Source organism: Hyperoodon ampullatus, assembly GCF_949752795.1.
Source record: "Hyperoodon ampullatus genome assembly, chromosome: 2".
Lineage (NCBI taxonomy): Eukaryota > Metazoa > Chordata > Mammalia > Artiodactyla > Ziphiidae > Hyperoodon > Hyperoodon ampullatus.
This window is the reverse complement of record NC_136915.1, coordinates 116358906-116377808: the sequence shown is the minus strand read 5'-3', so window position 1 is coordinate 116377808 and position 18903 is coordinate 116358906. Positions and strand designations below refer to the sequence as shown.

At 51.5% G+C, this 18903-nt stretch overlaps 1 protein-coding gene across 2 annotated transcripts in view; it reads right to left on the bottom strand.

Moving 5' to 3' along the window:
- Positions 1 to 14659, bottom strand: part of KIRREL1 (kirre like nephrin family adhesion molecule 1) — a gene marked incomplete at both ends in the record, with an annotated part of 96320 nt that extends 81661 nt beyond the window's left edge. For both annotated transcript variants that reach the window (XM_079698523.1, XM_079698524.1), the window contains one exon: positions 14608 to 14659. In XM_079698523.1, coding sequence (XP_079554649.1) covers positions 14608 to 14659 — 52 coding nt within the window. The remainder of the gene's footprint in view (positions 1 to 14607) is intronic.
- Positions 14660 to 18903: the final 4244 nt, after the last annotated feature.

Genomic DNA, 18903 nt, shown 5'->3' with positions numbered 1-18903 from the left:
GGAATCTTTATCGAGAGTTAGCTATAATCCACAAATTATCAAGCACCAAATGCTCCAAGAGCAGGGCACATTTCACTCCTGCCGAGTGACAGACCGACAGACAGGGAAGGACAGCAGGAGGAAGAGGCCTGGGGATCATCCAGCTGGGGGGCAGAGAGAAGCCCGGCGCAGCGGAGCGTGTGTCTGTGCTGGTGGACAGATTGTCCCGTGCCAGGCCACCGGGCAGCACTGCCAGGACCCCGGGCCATGGCTACCCTTGAAAAAGGGCAGCAACCTCCCCCCGGCAAAGACACGCTGCCCCACAGGCAGGCTCCACGCTGGAGCCAACTTGGAACACCCTCACTGTCTCCTCTAGGGGGACCAGAGGGCCAAGCTCCTGTCTCCCCCCCGAGACATGTCAGCTCCTCCTCTTCGAGGACTTACATTCCGCCCTGTCCTCCAGGCAGCAGGAGCTGCTTTAACACCATTCCTCTCCTGGCCTGTGCAGTGTGGGAGTGTGTCACACGGCCAGTGTGAACGTTGCAGGGGCCACGACTTGACAAGGCGACACCACAGCTCTCAGCTCCCGGAGCCTGCAGCCCACACTGCTCTAGCTGGGTAGGCCTCCCCCCACTCCCACTATTCTCCCATCCAACCCTCCAGTAAGACCCGTCTCTTCTAACTTCTTTTTTTTTTTTTTTTTTTTTTTTTGCGGTACGTGGGCCTCTCACTGTTGTGGCCTCTCCCGTTGCGGAGCACAGGCTCCGGACGCACAGGCCCAGCGGCCATGGCTCACGGGCCCAGCCGCTCCGCGGCATGTGGGATCTTCCCGGACCGGGGCACGAACCCGTGTCCCCTGCATCGGCAGGCGGACTCTCAACCACTGCGCCACCAGGGAAGCCCTCTTCTAGCTTCTTTTACACTGGGTCCTGCCCTACCAGTCCTTCCCACTGGGTTCCATTTTCCCCTCTTGCCTCTTCCTGGAAACCTTCCATAACTGATCCCGCAGCTGCAATACCTCTTTTTCCATCTTCTCCTGTGCTGATGTACAACAGGGTTCAAAATCCTCCCCTTATTTAGATGATCTTTCTGTGTGTGTAGATCCTGAGGAAGATGGGGAACCTACCTCCTCTATTGTAATTAGCTATCCGATAGCAGAAATCAAGTCTCCACCCTCAAGTTCAAGCTTAGAGCTAAAAGTTTGCACTGATCTAATACAGTCCAGGATCCTTGTCCATACTCCAACAGATTAGTAGATCTCCAAAGGCAGACACACTCTATCCTCTCCTTTCTCTGCCCACACTGATGGCACTTGGGATCCACCCTGTCCACCCAGGCATGGTTGAGGACATCTCTGTGTGATTCCAAAAGGAAAATATCCTGCTCTGAAGCTAGAACAGGGCCTGACTGTGGCATAGGCCTACCTCTGCCATCTCCCCTGCAGGCCCCACTTTCTTACAGGTACCAGGTGTAGCAGCAGATGCCAGGGCCTCTCTCAGCCTGGCCCCCATGGAGTGAGGAGGAGAGGCCCTCAGGCCATCAGCCAGAGACAGCGGTCCAGTGAAGAACACCAGAGCTCTCCAGCCTCCAGCTGCTCCAAGCTGCTGAGAAGGGGAAACTGAACAAGTAAGGGCATGGTGACTCAGCCAGGTTCCTAGGAACACTATCCTTCTAGCCCTGACTGGGGACACTGGGAAGATAGCCTTGGCAGTTTGTTGGAAAGCAGATCTGACCCCTAAAGAGACAAGCTGCTCTGCCTCAACTGGGGCCTCAGAGACAGTCTCACTTATGACCTCTCTGGGCTTGCTTCTCTATCACAGGGAGCTTTGCCTTGCAGTGAGAGAAAAATGAACCTATTGGGGAAAATGTTATTTTTCCAGACAAAAAGAATACCGAACACTTATTCAGTTACAGTCTCAAGAGAGTTTTTTTTTTTTTTTCCATGCAGGAGCAAGAAGGGTTCAGGTTAGACACAAAGAAGAACTTCCTGCTTGCCAGGGCTTATTAGATATGGAAGTGAGTAGGCAGAGAGAGCGAATGAAATTCCTTTCTCTTCAGAAAAAGGGCAAACACTGACGTGTCCAGGTTGATTCAAGTTAGTCTTACCTGACTAAAGAGAGAGATCCTGAGAGTCCAAAGATGTTAGAATTCTTCCAGAGTCATCTCTCCATCTTCATTCCTGACCCCAGGCTCTATGTTCTAGGAAGCCCAATCTGATTGATCCCACCTCCTTCTTTATTTACTCTGAAACCCCTCAGGATGGATGCGTGCAGTTTGCATATGTCCCGATTTGCACTTGGAGATGGCTGAATGTGCAGTCAGTTTTCTGGCGGGGTGGGGGGGGCGGATAAGGGGACGTAATGGGAGTTCCTGTTTCCCCTAGTGGACAGGATTCCCTAGATTTAAGAACCAAGCTTCCCCCATTGAATCAGAACTCTGAAGGCAGAAGCTCTCTTCCCAGGCCTGTGGATCTTCCTCTACAGCCTGAGGCTCTGCACACAGACAGAGAAGGTAGGGAGAGAATGAGTTAGCTCATCATGTTGCCTGAACCACCAGTAGGTCTATGTGAGTGTGAGAAAATGACCTGCCCAGGGATGGTCCTCCATTGCTCCCCCCAGATCATGCCCTCGGTTAGGCCTATGACCCACCTACCTTCCCAAACCTCAATTTGCTCCTGACCAAATTTTCAAGCCAAAGCCAACAAGATCTAGGCCCTGGCTAGCAGCTCTGCCAAAAATGTTTTCCCCCAAAACTCCACCAAAAGAGAGCTGGATTGTGGGGACTCTTTTCATTAAAAAAAAAAAAAAAATTGAGTGGAAATGACAGACTGGGTCAGGCATGGAGGAGTTTCCACCAACATACTGGCTAGTTGCTTTTCAACTTTGCAGCTGGCAGCTGTTGGCCTGAGTGAAGACTTGGTGGGGTGGAGTAAGGGCGGCTGGGAGCTTGGGAGGTGGCAAGAAGGAGACTGGTCAGGTCAGGCTTGGAGCCGAAGATGGACACGCTGGCACCCACTGCCCCCTCTTCTGTCCCACAACCTGCTTCCCTAAAACAAACATATCGACACTCCTGAATCAACGGTCCATCCGGGCTCTGTTACACGACTAAGCTGGCTGAAAAGCGAATTCAGGTAAACGAATTCTATTTTCTCTTGCTTCCCATTAGAATGTTGAAGATCTATTTCCCTAGAAGAACACATCTGCTAACACTTCAGAGTGTGGTCCAAGAAGCAGCAGCATCGGCGTCCCCTGGGAGCTTGGTGCCAATGCATAAACTCCACCTGAGGACTTCCCTGGTGGTGCAGTGGTTAAGAATCCACCTGCCAGTGCAGGGGACATGGGTTCAAGCCCTGGTCCAGGAAGATCCCACATGCCGCAGAGAAACTAAGCCCGTGAGCCACAACTACTGAGCCCGCGTGCCACAACTACTGAAGCCCGCGCGTGCCTAGCGCCCGTGCTCCGCAACAAGAGAAGCCACCGCAATGAGAAGCCCACGCACTGCAACAAAGAGCAGCCCCCGCTCCCCGAATATAGAGAAAGCCAGTGCGCAGCAACAGAGACCCAACGCAGCCAAAAATAAGATAAATAAATAAATAAGTTTTTAAAAATAAATAAATAAAATTTCAAAAAAATTAAAAAAAAACTCCACCTGACCCCAGATCTTCTGCATCAGAATCTGCACTTTTTAACTAGATCCCCAGGTGCTTCACAAGCTCGTTAAAGTTTGAGAATCATTGTTCTAACACAGTGAGTTGAAATCTTGTGGCACGACAAACCTTCTGGTCATGCTTACTGTGCATTGCCAGATGCTTTCCCAGGGCTTCAAGTAAGAGGTAAGTGGCTGTGGTTGCTATCACTCCATTTAACACTGAGGAGACTAAGGCTCACGAAGATGAAGAGACCACTGAATCTTCAGAGCCAGGACTCAGACCTAACTCTAAAGCAGGGTGCTTTCCATTAGGCTTTGCTGCCATCTCAAAAGTCCCACTGCACTGCATTCCAGAAACCATAAATTCAGGGATTACCAGCAACACTGGCACAGTTCACAGAGACCTACCTGTCTTTTCACCATTATTTGTTCTTCACTCATCTTACTGTCTGCTTTCCTCAGATCTGCCTTGGACTATGAGCTATAAAAAGCCGGCACTGTGCAATATGATTTACTGAATACCAGCTGTGTTCCAAATCCCATTTCTTAACATAGATTCCTTCATTCAGTCCTCATAGCAACCCTCTGAGGTAGGTATTACTGTCTCCATTTTATAGATGAGAAAACTGAGGCTCTAGTGAAATGACTTGGTCTTGATCACACGGGCGGCAGCCCCTCTGGGCAAGTCTGGCTTTTCCATAGGCCCTCTGGTAAGGAGGTCCCAGGGCACTTGAGGGGTTATCCAACTCCAAAGGTGTGTTGAAAGAGACTAGTCTTGTGACATGACCCTGGTATGAAACCAAAGGCAACGTGCACAAACCAAACCCCTTACATACAGGCTTTACAGGCTCCCCTCTCAATTTTCTGCACAAATGGAGAGCAGCAGCAGTGCAGATAATCCAGAAGTCATTTTAACTTAGCTTTGCAATGCATTAGATTTTTTTTTTTTTTGCCAAGTCGGATTTTCCTTTCTAATTATATTTGGCTCAAACGGACATTAAAATGAATTTGTATTCTCACTTCACCCACGGCCTGGTAAGGAAAGAACTCCCAGATGTGTGCAGGGTGATAGGCACATTAGTCTAGGATCAAACATCATCCAGGCAGTAGCTGACTTGGGGGTGGAGGCTGGAGAGTTGATAGCACTGGTAGCAGGAGTTATGTGTGTGGGAGAGGTGGGCAAAGAGGCAGCGGGCTGCAGGGGCCTCTGGGAGTCCCCCCATCCCATCTCACAGTGAGGTCAAGCTAGTAGCTTTCCAGGGAGGTAGGGACTGAGGCATAGAGCAGCATGTCAGTTGCTCAGGGTTTGGGATTAAAACCCAGTAGTCCACTGGATGACTAGGGAATCAAGATGAAGCAAACCCCAACTTCTCTCTGGGGCTTCACCCTGCCAGCCTGCCTTCTCCCCTTCTCCCTTGTCTCTCTCTCTCTCTCTCTCTCTCTCTCTGCCCCCATCTGCCCATCTCAGCTTCCTTCCTTTTCATAACCTCCCAGTTAAGAGAGTCGAATGGTAAGAGCAGTTAAAAGCACCTCATGGCTTGACAATGCTGGGTAATGGAGCGAGCAAGGCCCCAGGCTGTTCCTGGGAGAATTCAGGAAGGAGGGGAAAAAAAAAAAAACGAAAAGAAAAGAGAAGAAAAAAAACTCAGCTAAGCTGATTACAAGGACAAAGTTAATTTAGAAATCAGCTCAATTGGGTGGGAGCTGGGGTGGGGAAGAGGGAACTGGACACAAGAGGTTGGAGATCTGGGGAAAGGGCGCTTTACATAAACTGCCTTTGTTCCTGGAAATCATAATCCTTGGGAGGGACCTTGCTCACTCCTTCGGATTCCTCAGCTCCTTCCATCCGGAGCAGGGGGCACAATCAGGGATTGTCCAGAGCCGGGATATCTTGAGTGGCGCTGCATTCCAGAGGCTCCAGCGCAGCCCCAGAGCCTCACATCTGTGGCTGTGCCCTCCCCCTGCCAGGCTGCCTCCTCCACTCCCCCCTCTCCGACAGCTAGACTTCAGCATTTTTCACATACCTCTCTCCCAACGTTTATCTTATAGAATTGTCAATATGTGTTTATACATCCTTCTCCCACACCCGCCCCAGAGTGCCTCAAGGACAGGGACCAAATCTCACTTACCTTTGTACCTCCGGTGCCTAGTTGAGTGCCCGGCCCAGCCCAGCCATTAAAAGCACACTGGCTTAGTTGGACACAGGCACTCACCACCCTAGCAGGAATCTTCTTCAAAGGTTTCCATTTGAAAAACCAGAGCTGGCTTCCTTGCAGAGGTTTTAAGACTCTCTAGGCTCAACCCCCAAGTGCACACACATCTCTGGCCACTGACCAGAGGAAACGGCCCAGGACTGACCCTGCAGGGACTAAATCCGGATTGGCCCTCTGATGGAACCAGGTGGTTCCCCTAGACTCTGGGCAGTGCAGACCCAGCCTAAGTTCCCAGGGAACATGTGACAAAGAGCCTAGGTATCCACCAAGCTGCAGGGCTCTCCACTGAACTCTGTCTCTGGGCATCTTTATCATACACCTGAGGATTCACAGAGAAAAAAAGATCTTATCATTCCAAAGCCTCCCCAACTCAGGTCACAGATCTGAGACTTCCCAAGGCAGAACTGATTTTCTCTAAGGTTTTCTGCTCACTTCTGCCTGGTCAAACTCTGATCATCTGCCCATTTCACATTTTTTTTTTTTTCTTCCAATTGAATGGGCTGCAGATCTCTATAGCAGCGGAAGGGGAGTTTAAGAGGAGAGGAGGGTTTGGTGAGGAATGAGGTAGGGATCACACGGGTTTTTAACACTTCCTGTGCTTCAAAAACAGAAATCCCTGGCTCCCCACTTCTTACAGGACAGTCTCTGGCCTGGCTTTTCAAGGCCTTCTTGGGTCAGGCCCCAGTCTACTGTTCTGGATCACCTCCATTATTTTGCCCCGACCCAAATCCTCAGCTGCCACCAGCCTCAATGGACCCCGCACATTCCGGTAGCCACACCTTGACTCGGGAAGTTCAGTCGGTCTGGTAATGCTCTCCCTCTTCCTGCCACAGCCACATCCTGTCCATCCTTAGACCCACTTCCTCCATGGAGCCTTTCCTGGCCTCTTCAGCACACAGCAAACTCCCCAGCTCTGACTGTGCACACTGCTATCCTGACACCAACTACACCCAGCCTAGCATTACCTGGAATCTGTGCATATGTATGCGCATCTTAGCTTTTTGGAGGGAAGGGACCATACAATTTTGTGGGGTTTTTTTTTATTCCTCATAATGCCTACCAGTATGTTTTATATATAGAAATATACATTTGCTGATTTGAAAAAAAATGAATATCCTCATTTTATGGAAGAGTAAACTGAGACCTACCGAAGCTAAGTAATTTTTGCACCTAAATCACAAAGTGAGACCCTTAAAGGCAAGGACAGTATTTTATTCTTTTTGCAGCACTGGTGCCTGGCACATAGTTTAAGTACACAACACATTTCTGTGGGATGAAGGGACTGAGTCCTTACTCTCTTCCCACACATCTTCCAGTGAGGATGGACTCCTCATTTTGCTTCAGAAGGAAATAAGGGGCAGAGAAGAAAAGCATCAAAGGGCCAGTCTGGAAGAGGAATGTATGATTCTTAATCTTGCCTGGAGTGGGGCAGCCTCCAGGGACTACCCTCCAGGCACAGAGCACTCAGGTCCCTGCTGTCCCTTCCCTACCTCAAAACCCAGTCCCCGTGGCCTTCTGGAAGATTCTCCCATCACCTTCCCAGAGCCAGACCTCCAGAGGAATGAAGCAGCAGCAGCATCTCCTGGGAAACTAATGGAATTTGCTAGGGAGTACTAGAGAGTTCCACCCTGGATTTAATACCCTTAATCCTGAGGAGGCTGGCTGGTTACAAGGCCCATTTATTTCAATATGATCCCAATTTTGTTAAATGGACTCAAGGAGGGCAGAGAGGAATGAGGCTTCAGCTCCCAGAGGCTACAGAGGTTAATAAAAGTTGCTGGAGAAATTAAATGTGGAGGGGGAGAAACTGGGAGTTTGGAGAGAGCTGATGGGGGGTGTGGGAGAGTAGGATGGCAAAAGAAAAATGTGATCTTTGGCAATGTCTGGGAGCTAGAACAGCTTTCATCCTGGGAGCTCAAAGAACTCTATCAGGTTGCATCGTCTGTGAATCAGTAGTGGGAAAGTGTAAGAGCTGGGGTTGCAGGATGGAGAGAGACCAGAGTCACAGAATGAGGAACCCAAGCGTTCTAACTTTCTTAACCTTGTAGTGTGTATATCTTCAGAGCACGTGAGACAAGACAAAAAGTAGTGCCTTTAAAGACTCTTCAAAGGATGGCTGCCATAGCTGGAAGGGGAATGGTACACAGAAACATGGCAGTGTTGCTCTGGTGAATGGAAGGACCAGAGGAAAGCCAGAGATATCTGTCCATAGGTATATGGGGATGAGAAATGGCTGTGTGTGCGAGTGCACAGGAGGCCACGTGGGAACCTATGCGTGTGCATGTGGGCACACACACTGTGCAGTGAGACTTGCATGCAGCAGCAATGTGGAAGAGGTGGATATGCCCATCTTCAGGGGCTTCCTTCTGGGAATCATTCCGGCCCCCTCACTCCGACTTCCCTGCTTGGGATCTAGTCCTGGCTCTGTCACTTCTTAGGTGTATCACGTTGGCCGAGCTGCTTAACATCTTTGAGTCTCTCTTTGTCCACCCACAAAATGGGGATAATGACTCCTGCATTTAATAGATTATTGTTGGTATTAAATGAGTTACTAATGCACATAAAACACAAAGCACGTCCTCCACAAAAGTGAACGGCCTTCTCTCTCACTTGGAATGAACTCATTCTGTTTCCTGACTCCTGAGACAGCCTCTCCTTGATGCTGCATTTCAGCATCGAGGACCAAGGACGTGGCAGCCTCTTTCTCCTCCACTGCTGACCACTGCCTCCTCCACCCCCTACACCAGCCCTTTCCAGGTCAAAGCATCCTCCAGGACATGGCCAAGTAAAGTGGTCTGGAGGCCTTGAAAAGAAACCAGGCAGGAGGTGGTAGGTTGGGAAGGAGCACAGCTTTCTCAGCCCTGGACGCATGGAGAGGAAATTTCCCTACCCTTAGCTGGAAACAGTCCCCCAAAATTGGGGTGACGGAGGAATTTGCCCCCATCCCTTCCCTCCAGCCCAACCTCCCCCTTAGCAAGTCATTTCAACTCTCTAGGACTCTGTTTTCTCATCTGTTAAATGGAGAAGTAATAACTCCACTGTCTGTATCACAGGACGATCACAATATCTCTATTAAATGAGATTGTACATGTGAAAAAGTTGCTAAAATTGGAAAGTACTACAGAAGTACAAAGTTAAAAAGACTCCTCAGGTGGGAAGAAAGGGGGCTTTACTAACCTCCTCCTGACAGACAAGGAGTTCCCATCCCCACTGAATAAAACAGATGACCATCAGAGCAAGGCAGCAAGTTGGATATGCACTAGGTGTGATGGGCTGAGCCCTGGGGGAGAAGGCTGAGCAAGGCGGCAGGAGGAGCCTGTCCATCACCGTGGGGAAGAGGAGAAGGAAGAAGGCCTCTTCTCCCCTCCACAGCTGCCTCAACTGAAAGGCGCCACTGGCACAGGTGGCTCTGACATGGAGGCAGCCTGGCTTTGTAGTAAGACAAAGAGTTTAAATCTGGGATCTAATACCCCAGGGATGGCCTTAAACAAGTTAATTAAACTCAGCTTTTGTCTCCTCTTCTATAAAATAGGCGTAATGCTATCTTCACAAGGTCTTTGTTAAAAGGAATAAAGAATGATGAATGTGAAGAGCACACAGTAGGGATTCAAGAAGAAGTAATTTTGATGCTTTGGTAGGGAGTCCACCTCCTACAGTCACTCTGCCCCACTCTAGGGCAGGCAGGGCTTCCCAAAGCAGATGGGAACACCAGATCCCAGCCTCTGTGTCTGCCAGGGACTGCGCTGAATTGGAAGCTGACTGTCCTGGTTTTCTCCCCAGGCCCCCACTCAGCACTCCACCTCTTGCCTTGCCACGATTCTCCAGGAGTCAGCCTTGCATGGTACAGGGGTAGTGCCCAAGTTTGTAGCTCATGGACCTGTAACGCTGTGTCTAATCTTAGAAACAAACACAGGTTGCAAACCTTTAGATTTGCCAAGTAAAGGGCTTTTGTAAAAAGTCATTTATGGGCACTGTCATATCATCAAAGAAAAACCATTCAACACCCAAAAATGTAGAAGGACAGAATCTCAGAATAAAGGATGATTTTAAAAATTTGAGTGAGTTTCCATTTATGAGCACTCATTCCCTTTTCCTCTTAGTTCTCCTTTGGCTCTGAATCAGGAAAGACCCTGTCCTAGCCCAGCATCTGTCCCTGCTGGCATGTGGGATCCCAGGCAAAGGGGAGGGGTGCAGGATTTGAGGTGGGTTGGTTCCCCCAGCTACCATCGAGATACCTAACCTGTCTAAACCTCGATTTCTCATCCATGAAATGGGGATAATTACAGAGCCAATCTCAGGGGGCTGTTGTACAGATTAAATTAGATAATGCATATAATATAGTTAGCACAATCGCTCAATAAATGATCCGTATTATTTCCAGACTCTGAAATGCTGCCACCTCGGGGCTAGTGCTCCTCATCTCTCACAAGAGCTCTAGCTCCTTCTCACTAGAATGCCGACCTCTTCTACTTGGTCCTCTCCTTCTCCAGAGCTTTCCTGAGGTCTCCAACCAGGGGAAGGCTGGTCAGCTTCCCCTTCTGGATCCTCTACAACCCAGTTCTCTCCATGAGAGATACAAAGCAGAGGTACTGAAGCCCAGGACAAAAAATCTGGGCAACTGGAGCAAGAAAACAAAAAGAGAATCATAAGGAGAGCTGGAAAGAGAGCAAACAACTCGGCTTCAGATGTCCAGCCACAAAGTCATAACAGAAGCACTTACTGAGCACACCTCTCTGTGCCAGACACTGTTCCATGCACCTTACACAGATTAACATATTTAACTGCCATCGACACCCTATGAAATGTTATTCCTAACCTTACTTTACAGATGAGCAAACTGAGGCACAGAGAAGGCACATACCTTGTTCAAGCCAACACGACTACCCAGTGGCCAAGAGGGAGGGGGTTTAGCCAGGGAGCTGGACAGGAGTCTGTGATTTAAGCACCCTTTAATACTGCCTTCTTCCAACATCGTAGCACTCTCATCCAATCAATCAATTGATCAGATATTTAAGGGCACTTACCAAGCGAGTGTGTAGCACTGTGTCAGAAACTGAAAGGATAAAAGAGAAATTAAGATTTGGTCCCCGAGGATGTAAAGAGGGTCTACAAGAGCTTCCATCAGAGCACTCGGTTCTCAAGTCAAGGGGGTGAGAGCAGGGGACAAGGCTGGGCTTCCTCATCCTCACCCCATCAGAGAACCAAAGGCAGAGCAAGACAACCAACCATGCAGCCAGCAGAAGGTGGGAGGGCCTAGATGCCTCCGCCTCCTGATCCAGGGTCTTCTGGGGTCCAGAGCTTAGCCAGAGGTAATTCCAGGCACTAAATACTGGGTTCACACCCTCCCTTTGGGCCTGAGCCGAAGTCCAATCAAGAAGGTCAAGAAGGGCTTCCCTGGTGGCGCAATGGTTAAGAATCCGCCTGCCAACGCAAGGGACATGGGTTCGAGCCCTGGTACGGGAAGATGCCGCGGAGCAACTAAGCCCATGCGCAACAACTACTGAGCCTGCGCTCTGGAGCCCGCGAGCCACAACTGCTGAAGCCCACGCACCTAGAGCCCGTGCTCCGCAACAAGAGAAGCCACTGCAATGAGAAGCCCGCGCACTGCAACAAAGAGCAGCCCCCGCTCGCCGCAACTAGAGAAAGCCCGCGCGCAGCAACGAAGACCCAACGCAGCCAAAAATAAATAAATAAATAAAATAAATGTATATATAAAACAAAAAAGGTCAAGGAGAGAGACCTGGTATCCTGATTTCTGCCATGTCGCCCCCTGCCTCTTCCCCAACCTCAAGATCCTGCTTTGGGCTAGAAGGGTGGGACATGGGGTGGGGGTGCACAGGGAGGAGAGAGTCCATTCCCAGCTACTCTTTTTTTCCAGACTCTTGTTCTCTGGCAGGATGTAGCTGTACTCGGCAGCTGAATACTGGGAATTTAGGAGGACCTCTTCCCTTCACTCCTCACCGCCCTGCCAAGCAGTGGCAGGGATGCCCAGGGGACTCTGGGGGCTGGGGGGACATATTTTCCCCCTACCTTCACCTCCACCCTCCCCTGGGCAGCTCCCACCCTGGGCCAGCCTGTCATCCCACATTGCTCTGATGAGCTATAATCTTTCTTTTTCAATTTCTCCTCCCTGAGACTGGGGAGCGAGAAAATCTCCCAGAAAATGAATAAATATTTCAATTGTCGGTGCAATCAGTCTGAGGAGCCAGCGCATGATGGAAACAGGGGGAAGGATAATGGTTTTCATTTAGATAAGATACAGAAAATTATTTAGTGAAAAATGAAGATTGATGAAGCCCATTGAAATTCTTTAAAACGTGATTTTTATTCTCTGCCTAGGCTGAACGTCCCCTTCCCCTCTCCTCTCCACTCCCCTCAATTCAACTGCCTTCTCCTCCTACCTTCTCCCCACCCCCCCTCAAGCCCCTGACAACCCCCGCCTTGGTTTCCCCTACCACTGGCCCAGTCCCTGCCTACAACTCTTTCTTTCTAAGGATGGAGGCTGAAGAGAGAGGTCCTACCACCTCCCCCCACCCTGAAGAGCCCCAGATCCCCACTCCTTCCCGCCCTGCCTCCTCCCCAGTCCTTGCTCAGCTTCCCAGGAACACTCAGAAGTGACTTCCTCTCCCCTCCGTTCTATCCTCTCCCTTTTATTTCCCTTTGGTAACCCCTCCCCCCATCCCAAATACTTTTGCACACTTTCATCAGGTCTTGCTTTCACCCACGCTGGAGGATGGGCGATGGGAGCTCAGCTAACCCCCAACCCCTCCCCCCCTTTCCAAAGGGAGAAAGGCACACAACACACTTCTCTCGGACCGTTTCTGTCCCAATTCAATCCACATGCCTCTCCTGTTTGCTAACTGCAGCTTTTGTTCCTTGAAGCTCGTTTGTATCCACGTTGCTGACACATGAGGGCTGCGGGGAAAGGGGCAGACAGAAGCTTGCGCCCAACACATATCAGTACAGACCCAGCTGACCCCTCCCCCACCAGCGTGGGCCCTCCCTCATCTCCCCCTTCTCTAGCAGCCCGGCTGAACAAAGTCAGAACTTAAGTCATCTTCCCAACTTTCTGCCAAGTGGCTGGCTTGGCCTGCCAACCCCAGGGCCAGGCCTCCTTTCCTCCAGCACCACTTCTCACACCACGGATGTGCGCCCTTCCCAAATCCTAAGTGTGGGTGGGGGGGCAGGGGGGCATGGATGCCCTATGGGGAATGATGGATCGACAGACCCGCCCCCAGCAACTCAGCCAGGCTTTGGCTTCCGAGCCAGGGAGGCGCCTGGCCAGGATTGGAGGGGAGGGGTCCAGCATAACACCCCACCCCTAAACACACACGCACCGGCCCCGGAAGGGAACTGAGAGCAGGGCAATGCCTGAGGGTGCTCTGTCCAAGCTAACTTCCCCCTTCCCAGATTCCCTAACCGCCCCCCCAAAAAAAAGGAGACCACCTCCTCCATTTTGTTGTCTGTACATCTCCATAAGTGTCTGCCTATATGAATATCTGTTCAAGTTTCTTTGTTTGCTGGAGGGTTGGTATCCCTGGAAGGGTTTCAGTGTGTGTGTGTGTGCGTGTGTTGTGTCCTTGTAAATGCCCGCCTCATACATGTACTGTGTCTGTGAGTTTTGTTATGTTTGGGTGCATGAACGTGCACGCATGTGCCGATACGGGGGAGGAATCTGTCTTCCTCAGATGTGTCAGTGTCTTTGTGTATATGTGTCTGTCTCCGTGTGGGGGATGCTCGCGGGTATGTCTGTCTCAGTAGGTGAATAGTCTGTCTCAGTGTCTATGGCTGGGTTTTGGTGTTTGTATGTCAACATCTGTGTGTCAGCTCCATTTGGGGGGGTGTGGGGGGAGCTTGCTCAGCAGGATTAAATCTTTCTTAGAGTCCGACCCAGGAGACAAGAATCCACTCCCACAGACCCCAGTCGGGGCTGAAGTCTGGGCCCTTGGTTTCTTCAGTTCCCCCGCCGCCCCCCAGCCCAACCTCAGGATACACTAACATCCTCATCTCTCTCTCAGCCTCTCCCTCATCTCCCAGCCTCTCCCCTGCCAGTCCCAAATAAGCCCGGACATCAACACTTTCCTGACCGCCCCCGTGGGTGTGAGCCCCGCCCGCAAGTGGCCCCTTCCATATCTAGCGGGCCCGAAGCTGCCTTTGGAACTCCACTCCCGACCCGGAGCCTCCGCGGGCAGGGGTTCGAATCCCCACCAGAGGCCCCGAGGCACCGCTCCCTTCCTTTGAAGGGGGCAGCCCCAGGCAGTCTGGAGCCGCCGCTCAGACTCAGCCCTCCCAGGGGCTGGGCTGGAAGGAGGACGGGGATTCCCTTAGCTGCATCTTCCGGAGCCTGGGCCCCCAGCTTTCCGCGCACCTCCCACCCCCGAATCTGAAATCCCACTCTCTTCCCAGCCTTCCCCCGGCCAGGACCCGGGCGTCCTGACTCCCGGCCTCGGAGGGTGGAGGTAGGTAGGGCTGCCAGAGGCTCCGGAAAAGACTTTGAGCGTTCGGATCCCTTTTTCACTCCGACCCCCGGCCCTCGCGGCCCCGATTCACCGGTCCCCCGCGCAGCCGGAGGAAACAACTTGGGCAAATCAACGGCAAACTCCTCCTCGCCAGCCCCCGTTACTCCGCGCCCCCTCCCCCAGGGCTCCGCGCCGGGACCCAGCCCCCGCCTCGTGGCGTCCGGACCCCGGGGGACCGGCCGCGGGTCGCCGAGCCCCCCAGTGTTCCCCGGGCTGCCGGGGGTTGGGGTGGGCGGGGGGGCCCTTACCTTGGGAGAAAGTATCGGAGAGAGTGAGGATCCAAACGAGGAGGCTCAGCATGCTGTCCGCCCGCCGTCCGCCCGCCCGCGGCTGGGGCCCGGAGTTGGCGAGCGAGCGAGACGAGCGGGCTGGGGAGGAGGGGAGCCCGGGAGCCCGCCCCCCGCCCGCCCGCGCCCGCCCCTGCACACTCACACGCACACGCACACTCACTCACGCGCGCAAACTCACTTCCCTTCCCTCCGCTCCTCTTTATTTCTCTTTCCTCCTGGTCCCGTCGCTCGCTCGCTCGCTCTCTCTCACTCTCTCCCTTTCCCTCTTCTCCACTCCTCCTTCCTCCCCCCCTCCCCGCCCCCCGCCTTTTACTATTTCTCGCCTCAAGCTTTATCTCTCTGGGTCTCTTTCGATCTCTGCTCTCCCTTTCTCCCCCCTTCTCTTCCTTCCCTCTGTCTCCCTCCTCAGTCCCTCCTCCTGACGTCTACTCTCCCTCCGACGGCGCCTCCCTCCACAGCCCTCCCCCTGCCCCCCCCCACTGCGCGCGCGCGCGCGCACACACACACACACACACACACACACTCACACCCCTCGCTGGAACTGAGATGGACGGAGCGCCAAGAGAGAAAGCGGTGGAGGGCAAAGGGGTTGACTAACGTGACAGAAGCGGGCGCTGGAGCTGGGACGGCTGCACCCCTGCCCCCCGCACCTCCCTCTCATTTATATATACAGCCCTGGTCCCGGGCTACGGAACTAGGCAGTAGATTGGGGAGGCGGGGCATGGGCTGAGGACAAGCCTTTAGCCCAGGGGATGACTGGTGGGGAAGGGTGTGTGAGTGTTTGGGTGTGTTTGGGTATGTGTAAGCGTGTGTGGGAGAGGAGGGGGTGGGCAGGTGGCTGTTCATGGAATCAAAAAGGATAAAATCCTTTTTTTTTTCGTGTTAATTCCACACCCAGAATCTAACCCCTCCATCACCCAAAGTGGGAATTCTCAATTGATGACTGCTGGAGGTGAGGACGGATACACTTCTCTTCCCACCTACAAAACCCAAAGCTGAAGAATTCCAGCTGCTTCCTGGACTGGACTGAGGCCCCTGCCAGGGGGGCCTCACCCAGCACACAGTGACACCAGGCTGTGTTGGAGTCCTCAGCTGGTGGGGGAGAGGCGCAGTTGACTCCTTCCTTTGTTCATCTTGGGCATCTATCTACCCATCCAGGAAGTAGTCAACTAGAGGGCTTCCAAAGGCCCAGGAGAGGGCAGCCACAGGAGGATCTCCAAGCACAGTGTTTCAGATCCTTTGAGGTTGAGGGGTCTGGGTACTGGGAGGGGAAGGAATTCCTGGAGATTGACGGGGTTCTCCTCTTTCTTAAAGAGCCCAGCTTGACAACCAGCCTCTCTCCCAGCCCCTAACCGGATGCTTCTGCTCACAGGATTGGGGGTGCCTCGACCTCTGGGTTCTAGGGAATGAGTTGAGGAGAAATATCAGAAACTGCACAGGAATTGCACAACTTTACAGCACTGTATTGGTCCAGAGAGGTCTCCACTTCTTTCCTCCCGGCTCCTAAGTCTCCTGAGTCCCTAACTACCCGCCAAGATTTCTGGATTTCGGGCCTTGAGCAAAGGCACGTGGCTCTTTGGTGCCCTCTGCTGGTGAGAGGCAGTTACAACGCCTCTTTCTTCCACAGATCTTGACACCAGGCTGAAGGGTCCAGACACATCCACCTACAGAAGACACAGAAACACAGGCAGAAACACACACAAACTCACATACAGAAGCACACTATGCATAGACCCAGAGAGTCTTCCATATGTTCAAAACCACATGTGCACAGGCAAACACACAGTTTAAAAATAAAGAGCATACCTAACCCAGAGAAATAGGAATATAATCACAAACACATACAAACAGCAGACACAAACGTGCAGACACACAAGGGCCTTTCATTTACTCATCCATTAATCTTGCATTCCACAGATATTTCTTAAGGGTCTGCTTATGTTCCAGTCAAAATTCTAGGCCTTGGAGATATAACAATGAAAAAAAAAATTTTTTTTTAACAAAGTCCCTCCTTCAGAGTGTTCCATTCTGCAGAGCAGGAAGAGGCAGTAGAAAAATCATAGAATACACCAGGTTGTAGTAAATGCTATGAGAGACAAATAAAGCAGGATACAATGAATAGGGAGTGGAAGGGAAGGAGAAATTGCTACTCTTACTGGGAAAGCTGCTCTGCTAAAGTAACATTTAAGCAGAAACCTGCAGGAACTGAGAGACTCTGATGTTTGGGCATCTGAGAGGAGAATATATCAGGTAGGTGGAAACAGCAAATACAAGTGTCCTGAGGTAGGGATGTTCTTGCGGTATCAGTGAGACAGCCTTTTCCCCTTTTCATTCTGCATGGACAGGAGGCCCATGGTGATATGATGTAGGAAAATGTTTAGAAGAAAAAGTCCAGAGAGAGGGAAGAGAATATTCTTAGCTTAGTGAGTGCTTCTTGCCCACCTTCCGGCTTCTGCTATCTGCTATTCAGGTTTGATGGTGATTCTCAGTGTGAGGAGGGACTGGCTTATCAAAGCTTTTCCTTCCCCTTGGCCTCTTATCTCACCTAGAAACCCTAGCAACAGAGAAGCCAAATTTCTCCAGATCCTTAACAGCCAAAGCAGTAATCTCACTTCCCTCTCGTGCTCACTTCCCTCTCGTGGTCCCTTAACTTCCCTTTCTCCCTCCCTGCCTTTTTTTTTTTTTTTTTTTTTTTTTGCCATACGAGGGCCTCTCACTGTTGTGGCCTCTCCGTTGCAGAGCACAGGCTCTGGACGCACAGGCTCAGCGGCCATGGCTCACGGGCCCAGCCGCTCCATGGCATGTGTGATCTTCCCGGAACGGGGCACGAACCCGTGTCCCCTGCTTCGGCAGGCGGACTCAACCACTGTGCCACCAGGGAAGCCCCCCTCCCTGCCTTTAATCTCCAGTTCCTACCAGCTCTGTTCATAGCAAACACAATTCTCCAGAATCCCCTCCGTAAAAGCCAGTCAATATCCCACATGCCAGAGCTTAAGACCCTAACTCCAGCTAGGGGTCCCCAACACCAGCTGTGTATTAGGATCTCCTGAGAGGCTTTTAAAAATCACCAGTGCCTTGGCCTCACTCCCAAAGATTAATTGTTCTTGGGTGAAGCCCCAAGCATCAGGATTTTAAAACACCTCCCCAGGTAATTCTGATGGGCAGCCAGGGTTGAGAATCACTGAGCTAAGCAAACCCCTGCTTTCCAGGCATTACCCTCAGCAAGGGCACACACCATGAGGTGCCTGCCGTGCCCTCTTCCCTCTACCAGCAGTTCCGCTTATTGCCAATCCTGCTTTGCCCTCCCCTCCTTCTGGGGAGAACCCCAATTAAGCTCTCTTAACTTTCCTCCATTCTCATCTCTCTCAAATGACTGTTCACAATTCTAATTGGATTATCTGAGTCTACTCGAGTTTAATCACATAGCTCTCATCAAACTGGGGGCATCCTGGGGCTGAGTCCCCAGTATCCGATGTATGCTCCCAGAAACAAAGTCTGTGTCTTTTCCATCAGACTAGACATATCTCCCCAGGACAGGATATCTCCCTCCCCATCTAACTTGGGGCAAGAGCTATGCATGTCCTCTCAGTCTGGAGCTCCCCGAGGGCAAGGAAGAAGCTGGGTACCCTCTCTCCATCAGAGAAGCAGCAGACTAGTGGAAAGCAAGGTACATGAGCGTGGAGATGAGCCCGAGGGGATCCTAATGCAGGTTCTGCCCCTTACTTTCTGTGTGACCTTGGGCAGCCTGTTTACCTCCCCTCTCTAATCCTTGATTTCTTCATCTGAAAATGGAGATAATAATAGTACTTACTTTATGGGGTGGTTGTGAGGATTAAATGGGTCAATATCCATACAGCTCTTAGAACAGTGCTGAGCACCCAATAAGCTAGCCGGGTCTGGCTGCTGGATTAGTCTTCATCCCCATGCACAGGGCCCTGCCCAGAGAGAAGTGTGCGGGGGCGTGGAGGTAGAGGGAGTAATCCCTAAGGATGCTACTTCACCCTGAAGGAAGGAGAGAAGCAGCCAAAGGTTGTATATGGAGTTAAGAGAAATATTAATAACGTTTTGAGCACAAAAGCAAAGAGATCAAGAGGTCAGGGAATGAGCAGCAAGGCAATTTATGACCACCAGCAGGAGAAGCCACCCTGAGAGATGGAAATGGATTCTTTGTCTCAATGAGGGCTAAGAACAGCAGAACAATTCGATAAATTGTCCTTTTTCCCCCTAGAGGGGGCGGAGGATTGTGTTCCTGCT